This window comes from Sphaerodactylus townsendi, linkage group LG05, assembly GCF_021028975.2.
Source record: "Sphaerodactylus townsendi isolate TG3544 linkage group LG05, MPM_Stown_v2.3, whole genome shotgun sequence".
In the NCBI taxonomy this organism is placed as follows: Eukaryota; Metazoa; Chordata; class Lepidosauria; order Squamata; family Sphaerodactylidae; genus Sphaerodactylus; species Sphaerodactylus townsendi.
Window position 1 is genome coordinate 72,227,827 of NC_059429.1, and position 25,139 is coordinate 72,252,965.

A 25,139-nucleotide genomic window follows, 5' to 3' on the forward strand; every position below is an offset into this window, starting at 1 on the left:
TTCGGAAATGACAAGTCACCGCTAAACGTCTCTTGCCTTGAAAATCCCACAAGGGGTCGCCATAAATCAGATGTAACTTGATGCACGCACACACACGCATAATTTTTTAAGTAATGCAAAAGGTTGTGTTGCTTTTAACTATACAAAATCAAGTATGAAAAACATCATGAATAAGAAATCATTAAGTCTACGCCACCACCAGACTCCCCCTCTTTTTCTGAATTGTTGGCGAATCTGCAGTTCATACGGTTTCACCTTGCGTCCCTCTACGCAAAGATCCTGGATTTTGGATTATCTCCCATCCAAGTACTAACCAGGCTGACCCTGTTTAGCCAGTCAAAATCTGACGAGATCGGACTGGCCAGGGTCGTCTAGGTCAGGGCAGTTCACAAGTGGGACTTGCTGCAGCCAAACCTCCGCCGGGCTGGAGTGCACCCTTCACAGCAAGCAGGTGGTGCGGTCAGTGTGCCTCCCCTCCCGAGGAGGACGAGCCGGCGCCGAGTTGGGGCATTCGAGGCGCGCGGCGCTGCTTGCAGAGTGGACGCCTCTCTCCTTGAAGACGCTCCGCCCTGGTCTCTTCCTCTCGAGCCGGTGCCGGGCACGCAGTCCCCTTTAAGAGGGGGTTTCTCGCCGTGTATCCCGCGCCGGAAGCGGAGTCACGTCAATTTCGGCCTCTCCGCGCAGGAGGCGGAGGAAGGAGAGAGGCAGGGCAGGAGGCTGGGAGTCGGCGTTGCAGGCACTTCGGGAACGCCGCGCAGGGTCTGCGTTAGCAATGGACCCTCGCGAACCCCTCGACGGGTCGTAAGTACATTCCCTTTAGTGTTACCTGTGGCACCATATAGTGAAAGTGCGCGAGAAAGAGATCCGTTCAGGAAACTGGCTGATCCTCTTTTGCATGACATGATGGTCCGGTTTGGATCATCGCCCCCTTTCTGAGCTTTTGTTTTCCTTTGGCAACCTTACTGGAAATCTGTTCCCCCTTGCTAGCTCCTTTCCCCAGTTGCAAATTAGCCCCGGTTAATCTCTCTGCCTTTACTGATAACAGTGCATGGATTGGGGAAGCATCTTCCATATTCTCTAGTTTGTGCTGCTTGAAGATTTATTTTCATCCATTTAGTATGAACCAGGAGTTTCTTTCCTTAGGGTTACCAAATGTCACGAACCCTTTTGTAGGTGTTAATGTGAATTTAAAAGTGCCATGGGGTTGGGAAGTGACAGAAGAGATGGAGAGAATGGCAGGCAGCTGGAAACGTTTTGTTTTTAGTGTAGATCACGCTTTCTTCTCCAGATATGTTTTGCTGCCTAGTATTGTGGTAGGATAGCAGCGATATGCAGTTGAATTCTAATCCTGCTCATGTAGGGAGAAAGTCTTTTTGTTCTTTGTAATTCGTATTTCCAAGTAACTACACGTAGGATAGTAATATTAACCAATGAAGTGCAAATTAAGGATTACTTACTTTCCGTCCAGTACCTCCCCTTGCCCAAGCCATGCCAAGAAGATAGAAGCTATTTAAGAAATGACAAGCATTCAATAGGACTCAGTCTTCCAGCCCCTCCTAATGCTTGTGCATGAAAAGGTTGAAGGATGTACATCCTTATGTTAAGAAAACTAGTGATCGCTGTAGCAAAGAGGTGGAAAGAGTAGTGCTTGTAGGGTTTCTTTATTTTGGTCTGTTACCGGATATGTAGAAATGCAGAGCAGCATAAGCAATGCCATTTACTGGAGCAAACAACACACTTAAAAATATTGCAATGTGCCTTCGATGACATTCGAATATGTCCTCTTAGAAGCAGCCCCATGCTCCTTTATAGTCTTGCAGCATGCACATTGCTTTGTTACGTGCTTTTCGAAGAACAGTGGGAGAATAAAATCTTACTTGAAAAAATACTTCTCAGTTCTCCCTTCCTATTCTTTGCTGTCTAGAATTCTGTTATGTTTAGTACATTTCTAAACATCCGTTTTCACCATACATGGCCATGTTAAAAATAGTTCTCACATACACTCACACGAAAACCAGGTGACAAACCCAAAACCTTCGGAATTAAAATACAAAAGAGAAAACTTTTTCAACAACATCATAATATTCCCTAGTTGTCTAAATCGGAGCCAATGAAGGATGGATTTTAATTGCTTTGAACTGTCTACCTGTAGAAAGTATTCTGCATCCCTGAAAATCTTGTTTTCATCAATGTACTGCAATATACTGTTGTTCTTTTTGTGGTATGTTGATGAAACTTTTATGCAATGTGGTGTTGCAGGGGTAACTCAGTGGTTTTGATATTTTCTGCTCCAATCAGATGTAGCTTTTCCACAGGAGATGCAGAACCAACTGGATGGGGTTTGTCATGCAGAGTGCCACAAAATTCTGTTTTCTCATATATACATGATACCATTGAATGAGATTGTCTGGATCTTTGGGTTGGATGCAGTCAATATGTGGGTGACACTCAGCTCTATATTTTATTATCATTGCTTAACAAAAAGCTCCTTTATCCCGAGGTCTTAAGCCATACAATAACAGCACAAAACAAATATCAGTAACAATTACAGAATGATAATAGAAGTAAACGATGCCACTAGTAAGATTGCAGGATTGTCACTTAGTAAGAGAGTGTTTCAAAGATATTATGATGAACAAGAATCTGGCCACAAATCATGGAACTGCAGGACTAACATCAATCAATGAAAAGGTTCAATGGGAAGTTGGTACTTGCTCAAAATGCGGGAAATCCCAAGTTCTTGCAATTAAGACCATTGTTCGCAGAATAATAAAATATGATCACTGATCTCAATCATGCCTGAGGCACAACACTGCTGAAATGTTACTAAATTGCCCCTCCAATTCAACTGGAGGCAAATCGTAAAGGCATGGTAAGGTATTTTACATATGGAGGGAGAGTTACAGAGTGGGGATTCCAAGAGCTAGGGTGGAGCATACATGGTGAGCATAATCTCATTATTCAAGCCTCCAGATGCTTCTGTCGGTACTGAACCAGTGCTTTAAGACTGTGATCTAAGCTAAGGCTGAATCTAAATCCAGACAAGCTGGAGATGATGTTGGTTGGGAAAGCTGATGTTTTACACAGGGTTTACTTGTCTTGGATGAAGCAGAGATTGCTTTTGCACAAGTAAGAGCTTGGGGGTACTTATTGAGCCAGCTGTGCTTTTTGAAAAGCAGGTTGATGTGGTAGCCAAGAGTGACTTCTGTCAGCTGCATCTGGTTCACCAACTCTCCTTTCCTAGCCTTAGCCCCTCTGGCCATGCTGATTGAAGCCTTTGTACGCTCTTAGTATGATTATTTTAACCCTGCCTATATTGTGTTGCCCTGGAGGACAGCCTGGAAACTGTTGTTATCATGAGTGAGCCAGTGGGAATAAATGTTACTCATTTTGAAACTGCTGCATTGGCTGCCAGTTCTTTCTAAGTTCTATTCAAGGTGTGGTCCTGACCTTTAAATCCTTTCATGGCCTAGGGCCCACATACCTGAAGGGCCATCTCCTCCCATGTGTTCCCATGTGCCAGCTACAATCTTCAGATTGGCTGTTGGCTGTCTTTCCACTTAGGGTGGCCCACCTGCAATGCATTAGAGCCTGTGCCGTTTCCATTATGGCTCCCTGATGAAGTGAAGGAGCCCCTTTGCTGGAGGCCTTTAGGAAGTGCTGCAAGGCTTACTTGTTCACCAGGGCAAATTGTAAGGGGTGGGGAGGAGGTATCTAGGGTTCTAACCTTTTTATTTGGTATTCACTTGCAGTGATTAATCTACTGCTTCTAAACCAACTTGAGCCAAAAGGAAAGGTGAGGTATAAATGTTTTAATAAATATGGAGCTGTTAGCAGGTGATTACCCATGGGACAGCAGGAATGCAAAGGTTTCAGAGTCTGTTGTAAGTCTCTTACTCAGTGTCTTGCTTGCTCATCTGGAAACAAGTGGCCAAGTTACTACTGGAGTGTGAATGGATTCTTTGGTCATGGTGCTCTTGGGATTTTTTGCATTGCTTCCTTTCAAGGCTATGAGTATTTTGTTCAAGGAATAGTTGACAAGCCAATGCCAACTTTGATTATTTGGATATCTGCTTGAAATGACAAACCAGACAGCCAGTTCTCAGAACTGTGAAGTAACGTATAAAGGCTGGAAACCAGGTGGGCTTTGGGTGGACAATTCTAATTTTTCCATCATGCCTGGGTGGTGTGTTCATCCTGCTGCTCTATGGCAAAGGGCTGCCAGTCTGGTTCTTGCCAAACTACTATATTGTTCAAATTTCCAAGTACTGTAAGTAGAGTAAGTTGTGTACATTTAAACACTTACAATTGTCAAAGAATTATGTAGGACTTGGGTTGCATGGGTATAGAACTTGGACTTATCTATTGTGTGTTCTAAAAATCCCATCCTTCTTTTAAGGAGCTCACAGTGGCTTGTGTAGCTGTCTCCCTCTCATGTAACCTCATAACAACCCTGAACTGCAGTGGTGTAGCATATGGCTAGTCAGTAGCAAAATACTACTGGTCCAGGGTTCCCCATTGAGCCTCATTGCTGAATGTGAACTTGAACTCAAGTTACTTAGATCCTAACCTGACACTAACCACTGTACCATGCTGGCTTTTTTGTCCAGCTTTATCTTTATGACCTTCAACTTTTACATCTCTGTCCTGACAGGTCTCATGGGTAGAATGTGACTTTTGAAGAGCAAATGCTGCCCGCTTCTATCTTGTTTGCCCTACTATGATGGATGAGTGGAAACCCAATCCACTAGCCAAGCCGCGAAAGAAACGCAGCTGCTATCTGGCCTGGAAGTACAAGCTGACCAACCAGAGGGCACTGAGGAGGCTTTTCCAGGTGGGAACCAGTCCAGCCCTCTCTGTTTATGCTCACTTTTAATGTGTATATTGTGTCTGGAAGGATTAAGGAAGATCAGTTTTTAATCCTTCAGGATTATGTAGTCTCTGTACTCATGTAGGTGAAAACTTTACAAATGAAATGAGGCAGTGGTAGCGATTCTTTATGAATGCAAAAGCACATCTCTACACAAAATGAGTAGTTTTAGCATTTGTATTTGGTAGAAAATGGCAGGCACAAGCTGCAGCGACAATGAAAGTGGAAGCTGGTAAGTTGGGTGGGAGAAATAAAATGTTTCCCGGTTTTTCAGAGCTAGAAGGAATGTTTTAAATGTGTCTTCGGGGAAAAAGAAATGCTAGTTTGCATTTTTGGAATAAAAGGTTTTGAGGGGAAATAGATGTCTTCCAAACATTTTCAGGAAAAACCTGTGTGGAATATTTTATATTTCAGCCTCAAAATGTCTTATTGATATTGTGTGGCATGGACCAGAGTTATTCATCCTTTCCAATATGAGGCAATACAGGGATTGGGATGCCTTCATCAGTGGTCCATAAGAGCCTATTTGACATTACAGGGATATTTTACAAAAACGGGTAACGTTTCAGCCATCTGCTCAAGGCAGTTCATTGAGGAGGTGTAATTGAGCTCACATCTCCTAAATCCAAGCAGACGTCGAATAGTTAAAATGTATCTAAAGAACTCTGCATGTTACTTCTATACATTTTATTAGTGATGCTCAGGTGCGAAAGGAGCTGAGGCTCTCTTATGCTAGGATGGTCTGATCGAGAATATTGGCAATGAAGTGACGTTCTTATGAATTCATACAAACTCTGTCCTGATTATAGCTGGAAAGTGGCCCTCAGTGAGATAGAATCTGGCATTGAAGGGCCACAGGGAACGCAGACTTAAAAGGCATGGGTCAAAATGGAGGTTTGATTGTGGAGGACTGGACCATAGAGCCAAGGAATAGACAAGGAATCCTTTTTCCAAGAGTGGTGAAAAAAGACTAGTGGTAGTTCATGGGCTGCTGCTGCACTGCATTGGAGTAGGGAGTGGAGGAGGCCCCAATCCTACCTATGCTGGAGCATAAAGGATAAAATATCTGGAAATTTCTCTTGCTTAAATTTTGAACAGTCAACTCGTTTTCTATAAAGTGTCTGATTTCTTATCAAAATTCTTGGCAAATCTTTCTAACTTTATTTCTGAATGTACTTAAGAGGCTCTTTCCATCTTGAAATCATCACTGTAGTCTCAACCTAGAATGCCAATTATGCAATTATCCAAAATGTTTTAGAGAGTGTGATGGTAGACTCCCATGCTGGGTTACTCCAATCTAAATCCATTAAATGGGTTTAGACTAGAATTATGTGTAGGATTGCATGGGTGAGGTACCGCCTGCCTGTGTTTTCTGCCAAAGTGCTACTGGAGTTGGAACTGTTGGGACACCACCCCATATGCAAGGTAAAAATAATACACTGTATCTTGTAGCATCTATTCTATTTCACTGAAGCTCAGTTTGATCTGGGGTACCCTGTTCATACTGCCTGTTTGATGTGAGATCCTTAGTTGTGATCCCATTTATCCAGTCAAGACATCGCAGTACAAATTTATTTATTTATGTGATTTCTATATCACTTTTGGGCTGAGGGTGGCTTCCAACCTTCATAAAAATACCATATAAATATTATTTAAAATGAATTAAACCCTAGCAACTGCAGCCCTCTCTCCAATTAATCTCAAGATAGTTGCAGCATGTAGAAGTGTTTGACTGTCCTCATCTGTGTATGAGAGAGTGTACATGGTAATTGTACATGGTATTCTTCTTTAACAAATAATGGCATTTTAAAACAACCGATAGATTTGCAGCACTGTAGATCAAGTTCTCTCAAACAGTCAGTTTCTCCTTTTGTCCTGTGGTACCGAATGGGTTTCAGTTAAACGATGGAATAGAAGGAGGAGGGGCAAAAGCTTCATGCTGGATTGTATGGCTGCAACAGACTATTCAACTGCCCCCCCCCCCCAATATATTTTTAGATGCACTAATTGGCTCTGTGCTCCCTCTGGCAAGCCTTGCAATACAGATCTGTTTACGTAATGGAGGTTGTTAATAGAATGTGAACACGTGGAAGTGAATGAACATTAGAAAAAGAACACCAGAGTTGATTCCCCACCCCTCTACATGCAATCTGCTGGATGACCTTGGGCTAGTCACAGTTCTTTCAAAATTACCTCAGCCCCACCAGCCTCACAAGTTTCCTGTTGTGGGGAGGTTGAAAGGGAAGGTGATTGTAAGCCTCTTTGAGACTCCTTTCTGTAGCAAAAAGCAGGGTATGAAAACTAACTCTTTTTCTACCAGTGCAAGAGACTACTAGCAGCTGTTACGGGAGGAAAGGTAGTTGAGCCAGTTCACAACAGACACATGTTGAGGAACCATTTGCAGGAGTCCAAACTTGAAGCTGGAAATCTTCTTTCCTTTTTCAGCTGTGTGGGGCACATTTTCCTTTCACCCCCAGTGGGAGGACTGGAGGTCCTCAGTGTCTGTGTCTTGATACAGAGTATCTAAAAGAGTTCTGAGCAGAGCAGTGTTAGAAATATATTCTTGTCCTTGGCTGTTTGTGCAGAGTAATGGAACTTCCATTAAAGATCATCCCCTACACATAAATGTGTATCCTTTGTATGATCTAAGTGAGCTTTGTGACTATATGTGATCACAGAGATGGAGATGTAGTCCAAAAGTACTCACACCTGTCATATAAGGTTGTGTTTGGAATGTATATAGCATTTGGAGAGCTAGGATTGGCCACAGATAAATTATCATCCTAGTCTGTACTATGACTTGCTGTGATGGTAAGCAGGGCACTTTGCTTTATATTTACATGAGTCTTTTCACCAGCATAAAATTATACCAGGGACAGGATATGGACCAGGGATGCTTAGAATACTGTCTGAGCCCTGTTGCTGGCCCAGTGGCACCAGTGCTGGGATTATTTATTTATTCAATTTATAACTAGCCCTCCCACATACAGGCTCAGGGTGGCTTACAACAATCAATTCGATAAAACAATAAGATCACTAAGTAAAATAGTCTCATGTACATCCTAGTGCCATTAACTTCAACCAAGGGAGAAAAGCCCTGTTTAATTTTTTCCCAATACAGTAAAGGAAATAGATAGAAATATTAGCATCATATTTTATGTAACCAAGGTGGGAGCATTAAATGGCTGCAGTGGAGCACAGAATGGAAGAACTGATGTTAAATTCCCGGTCTCTTTGCTTTTAAAAAGCACCTGATGACCTTGGAAACAATTTGTGTAGTACTAAATTTCTCAGGCATTGCTTTCAAAATTCAAAAAGGCAAGGAATCCATAAGGCTGCTTTCAATAACCTTACTCTATGATAAGCAGAGTGGCATGACAAATGTATTTCAGTATCTTGTCTGGATTCCATGTCTCAAAATAGCAAGTTTAATACAAAACTGTCAATGTTGTGGGGAAAGCTGACACCTTAATTGCACACAGGCAGGGCTCCTCAGGTTCAGGTTCCCATAGAAACCCATGTCACCCTGAATTCCTGCGTCAAAGTAAGAGTGTTCATTAGAGTTCCATTGTACATATTGTGGCAAGGTGACATTCCCTGCAGAACCACCCTACCATAATAGTGTAATAGACGCAATTATATATTCCTTTATACCAAGGTAAGCCATGTAATCAATAAGGAAAATATTGCTTTTTCAGCTATTATAAATTTATAATCAAAAGCTTAGAGACACTGTTTTATTATAAGGTGCAAAGCTAAATGCTGGGCTGAACAATATTAAAGTTTAAAAGCTTATAAGGGCTGGGTGTGAAGCTTCTGTAGGAAACATGAGAAACTGTGTAGCAGCTTATCTATAGGTAAATCAAGAATGTAAGAAGTTATGCACCTGTGACCGAGGGTCGCAAGCTATGTCAGCTAAACCACATGATCTAGAATAACAAAGCTGTTGTAGTTAGTGAGGATGGTGTTAGAAAAGTAGGTTATCAATAAGTACAAGATGACTTGCTACGGAACTTTCACCTGGGTTTGTGGTTAAAAGTACCTGATACTGCATGGAAGCTAGAACCATATAAGGATGAAAACAGATAATGGTCCAGGGGCTGTAGAATTAAAGTAATGGGAGATGTAATCGGGGCGATACTTCACATGGTATGTTTGTGCGAATATGACAAGTTGTAAACTCTTGGGCTCCTATCCAATGGAAACCAGAAGGAGGGACCACTGACCGAGAGAAAGAAAATATAATCATGCTGCTTGTTTCTGTCGGGGCGCCTGCCCGTCACCCAGACACACACTGTTGCTTCGCACAGAACGGGCAATTCTAATAAAACTTTGCTGCTTTCATTAATTTTACTCAAAATTCTTTAAAGGGGACTTGAACCTGTGTTTCTAACAGCCAGATGTGCTTGCTAAGCCACATTACATTACTGCCAGTCTAAGTGTTGGAGCAGACAACCTGGCATTCTTCTATTCTGAGAAAATCTTGCTGTTTACTTTGGGAAACTAGTAGATCAAATGATTAATGTGTCTTTTGGCATGTTTGCCTCTGAGTGGAAGTATGGCTGAAATAGTTATGATTTTTGAGTAGGGCTGCCAGGTACCCCTTGGCAACTGGTGGGGGTGGGATGGTCTTAAAAGTTGCCAACTTAGGCCTAGGCCTCTATGAATGAATATCATTTTCATTCAAGATGAATATCATATTCATTATACCCGAATATATTTGGGCATAACGAATAATTCGGGTCCTTTGGGGAATTTTTGGTGGCCACGGCAAAAGGGGGGTAGAGTCCACACACACCCTTTCCCGGCAAGTGCCTGCACGCTGGGGATCTTTAAAGATCTGCAGCATGCAGGCGCTTTCCAAGGAAGGGGGGTAGAGTCACACACCCTTTTCCCGGCAAGTGTCTGCTCGCCCAGAATCTTTAAAGTTCCATGGCTTGCAGGCGCCTGGCGGGGAAAGTGGCGGCATTTGAGGATCATTTAAACGATCCCCAAATGGCCCCATATACATACAAGCTGATCCAAATACTTTCTATTCAAATTGGCTCGTGTGGCGGTAATGCACACGGCTCTCCAATCACCAAACACCTGATTAAATAATTTTGAATAGTGAGAAAGGAAAAATTTTTGTTAGACCCTTCAACGTGCAAAATGGAGTCTTTCTGGACATATAAGAGTCATTTTGTTAGTTAATAAAAATATAAAACAAAGCCTATTCTGTTGAGTCCATCCTTATAACCATTTATATAGATACAACAGTTCAAATTCTTTAGCTCTGGATTCCTGCCAAGCACCCTGTTTTTTTCTGACCTGAAGTCAGTTCTAGTTCTCTCTAAAATCGTGTCCACATTTCGAAATAACCAACAGATCTATATAGAACAATTGTATCCTATGATACTGTTGCCTGGTATGTTCAGAGTCTGATGTGTTCAGATTCTGTTTTCCAAGGATACCACAATCCAAAAGGCACAGAATCTTTTGTTTCTCATGCTGATTGTTCTTTTGTAGAGTTCATGTCCATACCATAAGAACATAAGAACTAGCCTGCTGGATCAGACCAGAGTCCATCTAGTCCAGCACTCTGCTACTCGCAGTGGCCCACCAGGTGCCTTTGGGAGCTCACATACCAGATTAAGTAGTTCATTGTTGTTATCCAATATACTTTAACTTACCTTCCCAACACTAGGAGCTTAAGAAGTTCAAAATATTAATAACAGTAGTTCCTCTTGAATGCTAATGCAGGTATCTGGAATTGCTAAAAAAAGCTTCTATGTGAAATCAAAGGCCAATTTGGCACAAGGGGCCTGGTGCGTGTTAGGGCAAATGACTGTTGCAGCAATATTTCTTGTACAGGCGTCTCAAGCCTCACTTTCCATTCTCTCCACAGCAAACGACACCACTTGTAGCGCAACTTTAAATTTGTTTGCCTCCAGAGTGGGCAGATTTGCCCATGAGTACAGCTTTGCCTCGAACATCTTCCTTCTGCCCATGGCCAGCCTAGCTAGTTCCACCCTTCCCACTCCCTCATGCTGCCATCCATGCCTTTACCCCTCCCCCCTTTCCATGTTGCCGGCTCCTTCCTCCCTTCTCTAAACATTCATATCAATGTATCGATATAATAACAGAGTTGGCTTTTGCAAGGAACAGTACAAACAGGACTTTTTTTGGTTCCATCCTCCCTCCCCTGCTCTACTTCTGCTACTTAAACCTTTATTTCAATCAAGCCTGACTTTTCCTGTGGTGGCAGCACCAGTAGGACAAAAGAGAGAAAGTGTGTGTGTGAGAGAGAGAGTGAGTGAGGGGGTGGGTGGATGAGAAGGGAGAGGGACAGCTCAGATACCTGAGCCCTTCGGGGGAGGGCGGTTTATAAATATAATAAATAATAATAATAATAATAATAATAATAATAACACATGGTCCCCTTCTTCAGCTGCCTGTGGTTCAGGGAAGTGCTTTGCCTTTTTCATTTGAGGGTGGGCTAGAATATTGATATAACTGCAATAACAGTAATATATCGTGCCAGCTGGCCTGACTGGAACATCGTATCCTCCCATAGTTAGGGTTTTATCGCCCTCTATCTATTGTTTACTGTGAATGTTTTAAATGATACTGTTGCATCAATATTGGTTTTATACTGTATGGTTATTTGTGGTTTTATCGATGTTTGCCATCCTGAGCCATATTGGGAAGGTGGGATATGAATAAAATAATTAATTAATTAATTAATATCGATTTAATAGTAATTTAAAGGCTTTTACAAAGCCAGCAGTCTTGAGGCTATTGTAGTTGAGATCAAGTTTCGCCTATGAAGATGCAGAAGTCATCCCTCATTTGAACCTCTTCTCTTACTGATTAGTCGTTTGATATGTCATTTAATCTGGATTCTGTCTTCAGCATCTTTCACAACAGAGAGATAGGAGTCAAATTTCCAATCTTGATCTTTTTATAGTCTGATGTAGAAGATTTTGCCTTGCAGACAGGGGCTGTTCTGTTCTTGCTGGTGACTGTCATAGTAAACATAAAACTGATCTTGGACACTAGAAGAGCAGCCAGTGAAGAAGAGGAATCTGCTCAGGATTATGGTGAGTATGAAGGGTTGTAGCTGGATGGATACAACAGAATGTCCATGTAATTATGACCCAGTAGCATTCCCAGATCGTGGGCTTCACACCCCTAGTCCAGGATTGTACTTTATCTGCTCTTTCTGGTGCTACAAGATTTTACATAAGCACTGCAGCAGGTTTCAAAGAGAGAAAAGATATTCCATAGGAACAGGGCTGTGAGTAGGAGAGTTTAACATTGCCAAGGGGGTGGCTGTTAAGAACCCCTAGTCCAAGAGATTCTCAGGATAGGTCAATGATACACAAAATTGCAGAACTCTGAGATATAAGTCCTCACATCTCAGTATTAGTAACTTTCACTATCCAAACAGCCCCCTTTCACTATCCAAACAGCCAGAAATCAAGGGCAAGCTTCCAGTCTTCCTGGGATTAAAGTCATGAAAGTCACCTCTAAAAGGCAGACGGCTTACAGGGTAAGTTTCACAAAACAATTAACCTGGTGGGTGTGGCCAAGTAAGTCTAGGTATTGTTTCTAAAAATAACAGTGAACAGTGAGGCTTAAAATAACAAAGGCTAAATTGAAAGGACTAACTACACAGTGATAACATTAGTTCAGATTACCAGTTGTAACACTTCCAGATGAAATCCTCCAGCCTTCAGAGTCCACTGTTTCCAAAAGTCAGCATGGGCAGACAACCTGACTTACCCATTAAAGCAGGTGCAAAATCAAAAGGTCCAAGGTTGGGGACACCAAGAGCCAAAACTAGACTGGAAATGCTAAACTTTATCACCAGGGGTCTGAGTTCACCGGAGCTTGTTTGACCAATCTGATCCATAGCTGGTATTGTCAGTTAACTACACAATCCTTTTATTAGCTATGTGACCTGGGGGGGGGGTGGGGGGGGTGGGCGGGATGTCAGAGTGAAATGGAGTGTTTATCTGAACTTGAGCCTGCCCAGTTCTCAGAAATGTTAAGGCTTACAATTTAATCATCTCGAATTGAATGGAATGTGGCTCCAGTGTTCTCAGCCTTGGAGACCAGAGGGGAGTCAGGTTAGAAACTGCCTCCTCCCAGCGTTTGGACTCTTATCTCAGTTGCAAAAAGGCCACAGCTTGCTGAATCCCAAGCAACCTCACAGTTATTTTACAACTTTTCTATTGTAGGCCTGAAGCCTGAATTATTGTAGAAGAGAACAAGAAACTGCACTAAGGGACTCAGTTTCTTCACAGTAGCTAAGAATTCTAAACTCAGGGATAAAATAGTATGTAGAATATAGCATTTTCTTGAAGAAATGTACCTATTTGTATTATGAAAACCTTCATATGGGGCTGGGGAGAGATTTTAAGGTGCATAACAAAATTACTTTTAATTAAAAAAAACACTTGAGTGTTTGATTATTCTATATCCAGAGCTGGTAATTGGCATAAAATGGTGGTATGCTTTCTCTTTCATCTCCCCACCTCCCACCAAAGATGAAGGCTTGCAGAACCTGGAGATTCCACGTCGGCCTGTCAGTAGGAAAGTACTGGATATTGAGGTGTACTCCAGTCGTTCCAAGGTCTATGTGGCAGTGGATGGGACAACGGTGAGAGCTTGTGCTTTGCTAAGAAGAAAGGACAATTAAGATGTTGTCAGGGCACCACTAAATCCATCTTGGAATTATTTCCCCACTATGGTAGGGAGAGACCCTTACTGTTTTAAAGTAGTGCTGTAAAATTCTGTTTTCACCAATCTTTGTCATTTCTTCTTTTTAAAAAACCCCACTTTTCTGTGATAGTGGGATTTGACCTCAGCTCCAAAGATTTTTGGCATAGAATCTAGCTGCAGATCGTTTTCCCACTTACCATCTGCTGCATGCTACTCTCGCCAAGTAGCGTGGGGTCCCCCGGCACTCTCCACTACAGGGGCGGCGACAACGCAGCCACCCCGATGCTGCCGCTCTCGCGCCCCCTCAGCGCGCATCATTCCTGGCGCTCCTCAAAACGGTGCCTTTTGATGGGGAAGCCCGGGAGCGCACCAGAAATTACGCGCGCTGAGAATTGTGTGCAGCAAAGGGTGGTCGAGGTAAGTGGGGAAACGACCGTAGTTCTTGCATATGTGTTGCATTATTGTTCCTTTAGGTTAAAGTCAAGGCACAATACAAGTTCTGAGGTAATCCCCCTGTTATAGCAACTAGCAATTATTGAGACCAGTTCCTGGGGAAGGGGGTGGAGAAATACAGTCTTATCTGTTAGAGAAATACAGTCTTATCATCACCATTGCTTTTATTGTAGTACAGGTTTTGGAAGATGAAGCTCGGGAGCAGGGGAGAGGCATCCATGTGATTGTGTTAAATCAGGCTACGGTAAGCAAGCATACACATCCTTCAGTAATATGTTTTTAGGGGCAATCTGTTTTCTCTTTCAGAAGGTTGGTGTAAAATAACATCCTTACTATACATGGGGGTCTTTGAGTAAGAGTGGTTAATCTTAAGGATGTCACCAAAACAAGAAATAAATGGATTAATTACAGAAGCATTCCCCTTTGGATTTGGGGAAACCTTTCAAACTTCAGAAAGGTTTGCCAAAACCGTTATTTCTGTGGTGGACCTTGTTAAGCCTAGATGGTTTCTGGTATAACATAATTCCCCTGCATGAATGAGCCTGGCCTTGTCCCAAACTCAGCAGGGAAGTCATTGTCTGTCTTCCTGGACTCTTTCCAGATTGTGAAAGGGTTGGGAACAGGATTGTCCCTTGGTCCCTCCTCAGTTCCTTATTAATTGTAGTCACCAATGGAAACACTGTTCTGGGTCATGTTGTCCCAAGGCAAAAACCTTCTATTCAACCCCACTGACTTTGAACTACATATCTGATCTACTCTTAGCAAACACCAGTGATTATGTTTGTAGACTGCTGTGCCCCCGTTGCCCCCGTTTCTCACAGTTGGTACTTTGATCCTTTTTACAGTCATGTCAAGGAATTAGGGTGTTTAAAAAAAAATTCCTCATAGAGAATGATTGTTCGACATCTTTCCTGCAGATCTTCAGATAGTTTCATGTTCCTTTTAAAAATAAGATTATTTATGAAGCTATGTATGAATCAGAGTCTGAAGAGGCAGGCAGATATAATGTAAGATGTACTTCCCAAGGAAGATGCCTACGTTCTGTGCTACTTGGTTTTTTTAAAAATAGAGTTAACATTGTTTTTGTTCCTCTTTAACACTTGAGGTGTGTCCATGTATTCTAGTGATTTATGTGTTATATGTGTTATAATGTGACATACTCTTATGTCTGTGAATGCCCAATAGGGACATGTGATGGCAAAGCGGGTTTTTGATACCTACTCTCCACATGAGGATGAAGCCATGGTCCTGTTCCTCAATATGGTAGCCAGAGGCCGCATTCTGATCTTTACTATTAAGGTAAGTGGGGCTGGAGTCTCAACCTTTTGCATAGAAGCAGAAAATGGTACTATTCTCCAGAGCCTTTTTCTTTTCAAGAAATCAACTGGATACTACTACTTTGTTCACAGTGTTCAGAGGAGGTAAACATCCCACTGTTTCTAATGAGCAGAGGATAGCATCGTCACAGACATTTCTTTTGGGGAGGTTGGTCAGGCCAGGATCTAGGAAGTCAACCGGATATCCATTTTCTTCCAGTGTGAGCCCTTAGTCCAGAGCATCTAATATCATCTACAAGTCAAAGCACATGATTCCCTGGTAGCTTAATCACTTTATGGTGCCATCAAGGGAATTTACTACAGTAAAAGTTTTCTTACTTCAAAACTGTGGTACTTTCATCTTAAGCAGAAATAGGTTATGATTATAATCTTCAGCATCATTTTAACAACAGTTTGGACAATTTTTCACACAATTAGAAGCCCTTTACAGAATACCTTTTGAAGAACTATTCAAATGGAGAAATTGTGTCAGGGTATGACATCTAAAGAAAGCAGTAGATTATAATTGCCAGAAGACAGTTGAAAAAGAATTACTGAAACATGTTAATGTGATAGCTGGAAGTCACCTTATGATGTGTAATGGGATGTGTTTTGTTTTGTTTTCTTTTTGTATGTTTTTGTGTTTTGTGTGTTGTCTTTTTATGTGAGAAAATAATATATATATACAAATATCATTTCACTAAGCATTTGTAGATAAAAATAATAATGAACAATAAAAAAACAAGAGAGAGTAGGTTTCCATTTCAAATCCCCACTGCTATGCTATGGGAGTCTCCTGAGAGCTGCTTATGGAAAGGATTGCGCCCCTCAATAATACTTGCATTAACAGAACTTGAAAACTCTTGCAAAGTTTGTGTTACTTGAGACTCGATCCACAGGTGATTTCTATCTCCAAATGCCCAAAGTCACTTTGGCAGAATTACAATACATGCTGGCTGGCTGCTAAGGAAAATAGAATGTGCCTCAAATAGTCATTGAGTTTACTTTCCTCTGCTATCCTTTATTCAAAGGAAAGATAGTGATGGGTTAGGCACTTCGAAAGCATGCATACATACTAATGGTACTAAAGAACGGTTTGTGGTGAAAAATTGGCACTTTGGAATGCAATTAAAGTAGCAAAGACCAAGTCTCACATGTGGAACTGATCAAGTAATGCCCAGAATGGATACTAAAATTCTCAAATTGATCAAGGCCATTTTTTTTCAAAGTTACAAATCAAAATTGCTACAGAATTAAAGAGCTTACTCCTTGTGACTAACTCAGAAGACTGGAAAATGAGAGCTAATCTTCAACTGAGAAAATCTTGTGTAATTACATAGTTCATGTTCTTTTTCAGGATGAGGGCTCCTTTCACTTGAAAGACACAGCAAAGAGTCTTCTGAAGAGCTTAGGAAGTCAGATTGCAGAGTCCCTCAGCTGGAGAGACATGTGGACCTTTGTGGGAAAGAAAGGAGGTGATTAACTGGTTTTGGCATAAATCTGTGGGGCAGAGCAGGGATGGGGGAGGCTCTTTCTTCTTCAAGGAAGGGCTAAGGCTAATTGAGCAGGTACTCCAAGGTGTTGAGACTACTAATGTCATTAAATTGATGTGGAAGAGGGAACAGGGTAATGAATGTGTAGGAGAGAGACTTCTGGCAGATGCAGCTTTTCACATCCAGGGGGGGGAAAAACAGCTCCATCTGCTGCCGTTCTCTCTCATTTCAAACAATGACAACGCCTCATTTTCCATGGCATCTTCTCCTGTTGATTTCTGTCTTTTCTGAGGACCAATCTAGCACTGTTGATCCTGCTACTGTTTGAAGAAAAGAAATAGGAGTGCAGAAAGAGAAAAGCTCTGCTTGGGTGTATGCAGGCACGAGTGATGAATGCTAATTGTCCATCTAGTGGTCTTGATACAATTACTGTCTCCACAGGGGAGATCTATGGTGAAAAACATGCAAAGTCTGTGGCACTTTCCACATGGGGAGAACCAGTCTTACTGAAAACTGAAGTCCAGCTGACCTCTGTGGAAGGTATAGTATGCTTGCTCAACTAGTAGACAGTGAGACATATGGACGTATTCATCTTCCTTATACTAAATTGGTCAGTATCATTTACTCTGACTGGCAGCAGCTCTCCAGGGTTCCAAGTAGAAATCTTTCATGCTGCCGACTACCTGGAGATACCAGGGATTAAGCCTGGAAACTTCTGTGTGGAGACAGATCCTCTACCACTGAGCTCTTAATCCTACCCAAGAATCACAGTCATCTAAACTGCCCTAAAACCCATCCAGAACATTGATCCATTTGGTTCATCATTGCCCAACTCTCTCTGGGGTCCTCCGTTCCTTGATTCCATATTGGGGACTGCCGTCTGGCCTATTCACTCTGTTCATAGTGAAAGCTCTGATTACAGGAGCACTATCTGTGTAAGGTGAGGGCAATGTAGTGTAAAAAAAACTTGTCTAGTTCCAAGTACTCTCAGGCCTTGAGTTTAAACCAGTTGCCTTCACAGATGCTGAATGTCACTGGCCTGACACAGAGTTAAACCGACGGAGGAAACGCTTCTGTAGCAAAGTGGAAGGTTATGGCAGTGTCTGCAGCTGTAAAGACCCAACGCCTATAGAGTTCAATCCTGAGCCAGTAAGTAAATCCATATTCAAGCTCTCTTCTTCCCCAGCTGTTGCCTGCTGTCAAAATGAAAAGAATGCATGAGAATCTCCTAAGTTTTTCCTAATTAACTAATCAATCAGCAGTGAGCACCAGGTACAGCTTGAAGTAATTAAGCCACCTCTGATACATAAGGTGGGCTCTGTTGGGAGGAAACTTTTTAGCATTCTTGCTTATGGCCATATTTCTTCCTTTTCAAAGCTCAAAGACAACAGAGTTTTTGATGTGCCTGTTGCTGTCATTGCAGGAAACAGACCAAACTACCTGTACAGGTGAGTTTGGGGATGGGTTTGGTATGGTTCTCAGCTGGCATTGCCTGCTCTAAAAGCAGGAGCAGGAAGTGAAAAAAAATCATTTTCAAACAAACCTAGACTGCACATAGTATAGAACCAGAAAAGGTGTCAAAATCATTTTTCCAGACTTTCGGCAAAAATCTCAGTTGTTGGGGGAAAGATGAGCTGATAAATACTTTACATAAGTGAATTCTTGGGTTTTGTGACCACTTGGGTCAGCTCTATGGAGACCTTAGCCTTCTATGATCAGCAAGAGGAGCCTCTAGCTTCTTGAGTAATCTTCTAATGTGTAGTTTCATAATACCACAGGGAAGGGAAGAGTACAGGAAAAGTAGGGAACTAATTGCACTGCCTACTTCAGAATAGCACATGTCCTGGAACAAGTTATTGGATACCTGAAGGGCTTATTTATTAATTTTAGAGGAATTCTCCCACACTTGAAACCCATACATTTTCCCAAGGCAGCTCACAATCATAAAAACATTGAAATGTCATTTCTGTTTAAAAGAAATCGTTAACTTTGCTGGAGTGAACCTGAGTGTGGAGATGATTTCTGCAAAAGATGCAGAAATTAGAATTAAGGCTGAACGGCGCTATTGTCAACAGTTTGTTTCTCTTTTGTAAAGTTGGAGTAATATTTTCCCTGTCAAGCTGTTTTTCCATGTTTACTTTTCTGAAAAGGAGACTCAAACATATGCCCTCCACATCTGTAGCCTGAAGTGGTACAGTCCAAGCAAATCTTAAATAATTGGCTGTTCTGATTCATATAAACTGGCATTAAGAATCGCTAATTGAGAAAAACATATGGTGGGGAAGATCGTTAGTGAACCAGAAGGGTTTGTTAGACATGATACTTTAAATGAAGAATAATGTTGATATTAGAAACAGGGTTAAATCATGAGCAATTTTTTTCTATCCCTGGCAGGATGCTTCGATCTCTGTTGTCAGCACAAGGGATTAATCCTCAAATGATCACAGTCTTCATTGATGGATATTATGAGGTAAAATGGGGGTGGAGGTATCCCTCCTTTGCCATATCCTCTGCTTTCATATCCATAACTTCAGGTCAATCATTTTTCCTCCCTGATGTAAGATGTCAATTTTATATAAGCTCCAAGGGCTATTCCACTAAAGAAAGAAATCTCCCTAGAGAACTAAGAGGTGATCTGTGGAAGACTGAGGGAAAGGCTCTGTGCCTCTGCCATCCTACTTACTCCAGTGGTTTATGAATCCACTCTTTCTAGTTACAGATTGTTTAAAGGATGCATTGTGGCTGAACCAAGGATACAGTTTCCATCCAGTTAAGCCATGGGAAATCCCAGGGAACTGATTCTGTCAGATTGTGGCTAGGGTTGGTGATTCGGATGAAACTAATCACTTATTCGGGCCGATTCGCAGCCTATTCGAGCATATTTGGGCAATATTCATTCCGAATACATTATGCCTGAATACGAGCAAATCCGAATAGGTAGTATTTGGATTGGCTTGTATGTATTTGGAGGCATTCTAGGATCGTTTAAACGATCCTTGAGTGCCGCTGCTTCCCCCCTTCCTCGGCAAGAGCCTGCATGCTGTGGATCTTTAAGAACTGCGGCATGCAGGCTCATGCTGGCAAGGGGGGGGGGGGTGATTCTACCCCCAAAAGTGGATTCTTTCGTTGGGTTTTCCTTAAACCCTGTTTAAAGGGAGTTCAGGTTGCTTGAAGTGATATTTAAAGAAATTTAAAAACCCTAAAGAATCCACCCCCCAGAGAATCCCCCCAATACTTACTTTGGAGTGCCTATCAGAGGCGCATGTTTTAAGCTAGTGGCACCAAAATTGCAGGTCATCTTCAGGAGACTCTCCTGTGGATACCACCGAAGTTTAGTGAGGTTTGATTCAGGGGGTACAATTTTATGGACCCTCAAAGTGTCCCTTTACATAACAGTTTCCTTGCAAATAGAGACTTGGTACAGGAAGTAGTGTGCAGTGAAGAGACCTTATCCCTTCTTGCTGCTTTCTATTTGTGGCTAGATTTTTATGCAAAAAAGGGAATTTTCCCCTTGCAGTCTGAAGCAGAGAAGTCCACTGGATCCTCTTCAGACTCCTCCACCTCATTCTCCTGCATGTATGAGCTAGACCTTAGTTTAAGTGAGCCAAGCTCTGGGATGGTTGGAGGAACACCTTTTCTCCTCCATTCCCCCTACCTCGTGAGAGGCCCGGGACAAATATCTCCACTTGCAGAGTTACAAATGTTGATGGTGAAGAATGACACCTTTTCTGCAATAGTAGCCCACCTATGGAATTCTCTCCCCAAAGACCTCTTTCCAGTTAATTAAATTCATTTAGGAAAGCAACTCTCCCCTCCCCCCCCCCTTTAACAGGCCAGTTAATTGGGCTATTACTGCTGTTGTGTTACTGGACTAGTTTGCTTGATTGCCATTTGGCATGTTTGGTAGTAATGCTGTTAATAACTTACTATTAGTCTCCAGAAGAGCCGCGACAAGCTGAATTTTGATAGTAAATGAAGAGCAGTAGTTAGTTGAGTAAGACCCCGAACTATATCTCTAAGGTACTGCCTTTGTGCTTTATTTAATTTCTTCCTGAATAAATGTCTTAGTAGTTTCTTACGCTTTGTACCATTGGACTGGAAAGTTAAATTAAAAGAAAAAGAGAAATTCACTTTTCTCTGGGATTGTCAGGACTACCAATTGCTGGGAAGGGGGAATGGTTGGGGAGAGCTTTAGCTTTTTGCAGGTGCCGTTTCTTTGTTTCCCTGACCTTGGAGCTCTGCAGCTGGGATGAGCTCTCAGACTGGACTCTTTCAACTATCTTGGTTCACATGTGGGGGTGGGGATTTGCTGCAACATATTAACAGTTTTGGCGCCCTTTTGTCAGAGCTTTCTTCTGCTGTCTTTCTCATATCTTCAGTAAAATCCTTGAACCCATCAAGTGAGTCATTATCTGAACGGGAAAATTGACAGGTATGAAGGGAGGCCCCAAAATTTTTATGCAGATTTCCAGATTGCCGGGGTGCGGGGGGGAGCGTGCCCTTAACCTCAGCAATGTGAAAGGGATAACAATAGAAGCTGTGAGCCTTTGAGGACAGGAGTTGTCTTTGCTTTTTCCAACCTGGGTTTGGGTTATTTGCTTACTGAGGTTTCATGCAACATGTAGTTGGGTTTTGTGATGAATTCAGCAAAACAAACAATTTTTATTCCTTCTGAGAGTGAGTAAATATGTCTTTAAAACCCTGTTGCTGTAGCGACAGTTACAGCTGCCATGACAACACTTGGAAAGCATCTTGTGACTTGTTGAGTAGGGAGCAGAGACTCCAGCCTGACTGGTGCAAGAAGAGGTTGTGCCTATATCAGGATTAAGGGCGAAAGGTCCCCAGCACAGGGATGGTATAGATTTTTTATGGGGGGGGGGGGTGGGACCATGCCCCCACTCACTCCTGGGGTGTGGGCCCAGCCCCCGGCCTCAGTGCTTATAAAAGCAGCTCTCTAAGGCCAGGGACGGCAGACTCCCCTTTCCTGTTCACCCCACGCCCCCCCCCCACCAGCTGGGCTCCCAGCCAGCAGTTGGCAATCCCTTCTGTCCTCCCCTCCAAGCAGAGGCGTAGCTAGGGAAAATGGAGCCTGGTGCAAAATATGAGTTTTGCAGGGGGGCCCCGATGGCCAGCTGCTGTGATGCTGGAATCCACCCCCAAACAGCATCATTTTAAATCCCAGTTAAAACAACATTTAAAGTGATGTTGTTTTGGGGTGGATTCTCCCCCACCCTGAAACAGCATCACTTTTAATGTTTAAACTGAGGACCTCAGATTCTCCCTTTAAATCCATACTGAAGGGGGTGGATTTAAAGGGAGAATCTGGGGAAATTTGGGGGGTACCTGCTGTCATGAGTGCAGTTGTTAAGCTAGCAGCACCAAACTTTCAGGGTATCTTTAGGAGACTCTCCTGATGATACCACCCAGGTTTGGTGAAGTTTGATTCCAGGGGTTCAAAGTTATAGACCCTCAAAGGTGTAACCCCCATCTTCTATTAGCTCCCATTGGAAACAGTGGGGGATGGGGCACCCCCTTTGGGAGTCCATAACTTTGGACCCCCTGAACCAAACCTCAACAAACTTGGATGGTATCCTCAGGAGAGTCTCCCAAACAATGCCTGAAAAAACACAAATACTGATCATTGTAACTGGAATCTGAAATTCCTTGTGTCTTCTAAACTTGCTCTTTTGTAGTTCTTAATTTTATTTCATTTTATTAACTTCATTTATACCCCACCTTTTCCCCCGGTGGGGGCTGTAAGCAATTTATATTGTTTTCCCTTCCTTCATTTTATCCTCACAACCCCTGTGAGGTAGATTCGTGTGTGTGTGTATTGTCGATCTGGGATATATTCAGGTAAAATATTAAGTAATTATCTTCCACTTTAAACCATCACCTGTTATTATATTTTTGGTTTCTCTTCAGATTGTATTATATTTTTAGTGAATTAAATACAGTACAGTTCTCAGTTGTCTTTGGTAACATCTGAAGCCTATCATGTTCTTTTGTTGCTGTTGTTGTTGATTACTAACCGCCTGATGGTGGATGTGAAAAGAAATGGGCCTTCTTTCGGCTTGAAGAACCCCAGTCACAAAACCTGTATGTTGCCTTCTCTTTCCAGGAACCAATGGATGTGGTGGAATTATTCGGGCTGAAAGGAATTCAGCACACCCCTATCAGCATTAAAAATGCCAGAGTCTCTCAGGTGAGGGTCTCCTTTCTCTTCTTCCCTTGAAATCATGGCAGTATTTCCTTTGTGGCAGGCATATTGCCTGGCTGCCTGTGACATTAAACTATGACTAACCCTAAAGAACAGCACTTACTATAGGCCTAGTGGTTCAACTATGTGTCAATCAGATTTGTTAGCACTCAGAGTGAGAAAGTCGTTAATAACTTTCTTATTGCTAATAAATCTAATGTCTGTCAAAAAATAAATAAAAGACTAAATGAACTTTTAATATCCTCAGTTTGCTGTGTAGATGTGGCCCTAGACCCAACTTATGAGTTTTTACTGCAGTAGCTGAGAGCCATCTTTGGTTAAAGAGTTGAGTCTGGATGGCCTGGACCTGATGTACATTCCCATACAGCAGTTGTGAGGAGTGAGGAATGTTTCTTTAAATATGAGGGAGAGCCAGATTTGGCTCAGAACTGTGTTGTGGGGAAGGAGGGACTCCTGCCTTTACAAACTGTGCCATTTTTCCAAGCTGAAACAGCACAGTGGAGGGAGTTTTTCCCCCTCTGCATGTGCATGTGAGGAGGTGATAAAGAATGTAATGTCTGGGCTGGCCCTAAGTGGAATAATGTTGCTGTGCTTGCAGGTATCTTGTCTAGGTTGGCCAGATTGGTGAAAGAGGAACTTGTGTGCTTTTTAAACTAGTACTTCACAAGCAACATGTAGCCACTTTTCTGGGAATAAAAAAGAGACTGTTCCGTGTAATGTGTGTTTTTTTACAGCACTACAAGGCCAGTTTGACTGCAACATTCAACTTGCATCCGGTATGTAGAGCTCCTTTCCTCGCCTTTTTCTTGTCCCATTTTCAGGCTGAGCCCATTCATTCCAAGTTGGAGGTCTATGGAATCACTGGGAAATGTATTCTAGTGACTGAGAGGATGATGTTCTTGATGATCTATTGGGAAGATATTTTTTAAAAAAACAGGCAATGGCATTCTGTTTCTCAAAATTATGTTGGAAACTCATGATTTTATGGTGCTTGGAACAACTGATATCCTCGTACCCTAGTCAGGCCCCTCTAGTTCTGAGATGAAATGTAATCACCAGTATCCTAACATGTCCACATTTAGATGGATGCCAATGTAATACTGACAAGAATTAAACTGTTGACTTTAATATTATATCTTGAAGAATGTTGTTATTACTTGGGCGGGAACAGTATCCCTCCTGGCTCTCATTGGCTTTGCCCACTTCATTCTCTTTCTGTGTTCTCCCCTCTTCAGGATGCCAAATTTGCTGTAGTGCTGGAAGAAGACTTGGACATCTCCGTTGATTTCTTCAGGTATCAGCTGATTTTTTTCCTGTAAATAAGAAACTCAGGTAGGGCCTTGTCTGGACACAGTGTGAAACAGACTTTTCTCTGTGATACACCTCTGAAGATGCCAGCCACAGATGCAGGCAAAACATTAGGAACAAGATCTACCAGACCACGGCCACACAGCCTGGAAAACCCACCATAACCAGTTAATGTTGACTATTTTCAGGAAAACCAGCTTAATTGAGGTTGGCTTAAACACAGGCTTGTTCTGACCATGTTTTTGTTTCCTCTTTGAACAGTTTCCTAAGCCAGACTATTTATTTGCTGGAGCAAGATGACAGCTTGTACTGTATTTCTGCCTGGAATGATCAGGTGATTTGTTATTACATTACCACTTCCTTGTCTTAGGACTCTCCCTCCTGTTCAGTGTTCTGCAGAATCTTCTATATGTGCACAGTCATGAAGTGCTATCTGGGAAGGGCTTTTAAAAATACTTCTCTTTTTTTTTTTTTTTTGGTACTTAGGGTTATGAGCACACAGCTGAGGATCCGTCCCTCTTGTATCGTGTGGAGACCATGCCGGGGTTGGGTTGGGTGTTGAGGAAGTCCCTTTACAAGGATGAGTTAGAGCCCAAATGGCCAACTCCAGAAAAGGTCAGTGTTGTCTCTGTTGGGTTTCCTGTTGGAAATAGCCTGGTGTTTTTTTTCCCATTGAATCTCAAATGTTGGGTAGAAACATCAAAGTTATATTCAGTGACGGAATGGCCTGCAGTAGCCCTGCGTGCAGCATTAGCACCCTGAAAAACCTC

The 25,139-nt window shown here is 42.3% G+C and overlaps 1 protein-coding gene across 3 annotated transcripts in view; it reads left to right on the plus strand.

Annotated features, from left to right (window-relative positions):
- Positions 1 to 530: 530 nt before the first annotated feature.
- The window catches only part of POMGNT1 (protein O-linked mannose N-acetylglucosaminyltransferase 1 (beta 1,2-)), a 37,232-nt gene continuing 12,623 nt past the window's right edge, over positions 531 to 25,139 (plus strand). Inside the window, exons 1-16 of one of the 3 annotated variants that reach the window (XM_048496614.1) lie at positions 531 to 801; positions 4,655 to 4,834; positions 11,820 to 11,952; positions 13,405 to 13,517; positions 14,211 to 14,276; positions 15,218 to 15,331; positions 16,706 to 16,823; positions 17,283 to 17,381; positions 17,863 to 17,990; positions 18,219 to 18,289; positions 19,236 to 19,311; positions 22,963 to 23,046; positions 23,796 to 23,837; positions 24,297 to 24,355; positions 24,631 to 24,703; positions 24,856 to 24,984. In XM_048496614.1, coding sequence (XP_048352571.1) covers positions 4,721 to 4,834; positions 11,820 to 11,952; positions 13,405 to 13,517; positions 14,211 to 14,276; positions 15,218 to 15,331; positions 16,706 to 16,823; positions 17,283 to 17,381; positions 17,863 to 17,990; positions 18,219 to 18,289; positions 19,236 to 19,311; positions 22,963 to 23,046; positions 23,796 to 23,837; positions 24,297 to 24,355; positions 24,631 to 24,703; positions 24,856 to 24,984 — 1,419 coding nt within the window. In that variant the 5' untranslated portion in view covers positions 531 to 801; positions 4,655 to 4,720. Of the gene's footprint in view, positions 802 to 4,654; positions 4,835 to 11,819; positions 11,953 to 13,404; positions 13,518 to 14,205; positions 14,277 to 15,217; positions 15,332 to 16,705; positions 16,824 to 17,282; positions 17,382 to 17,862; positions 17,991 to 18,218; positions 18,290 to 19,235; positions 19,312 to 22,962; positions 23,047 to 23,795; positions 23,838 to 24,296; positions 24,356 to 24,630; positions 24,704 to 24,855; positions 24,985 to 25,139 lie in introns of those variants that run through there. The other 2 variants (XM_048496615.1, XM_048496616.1) reach the window with 2 other exon arrangements.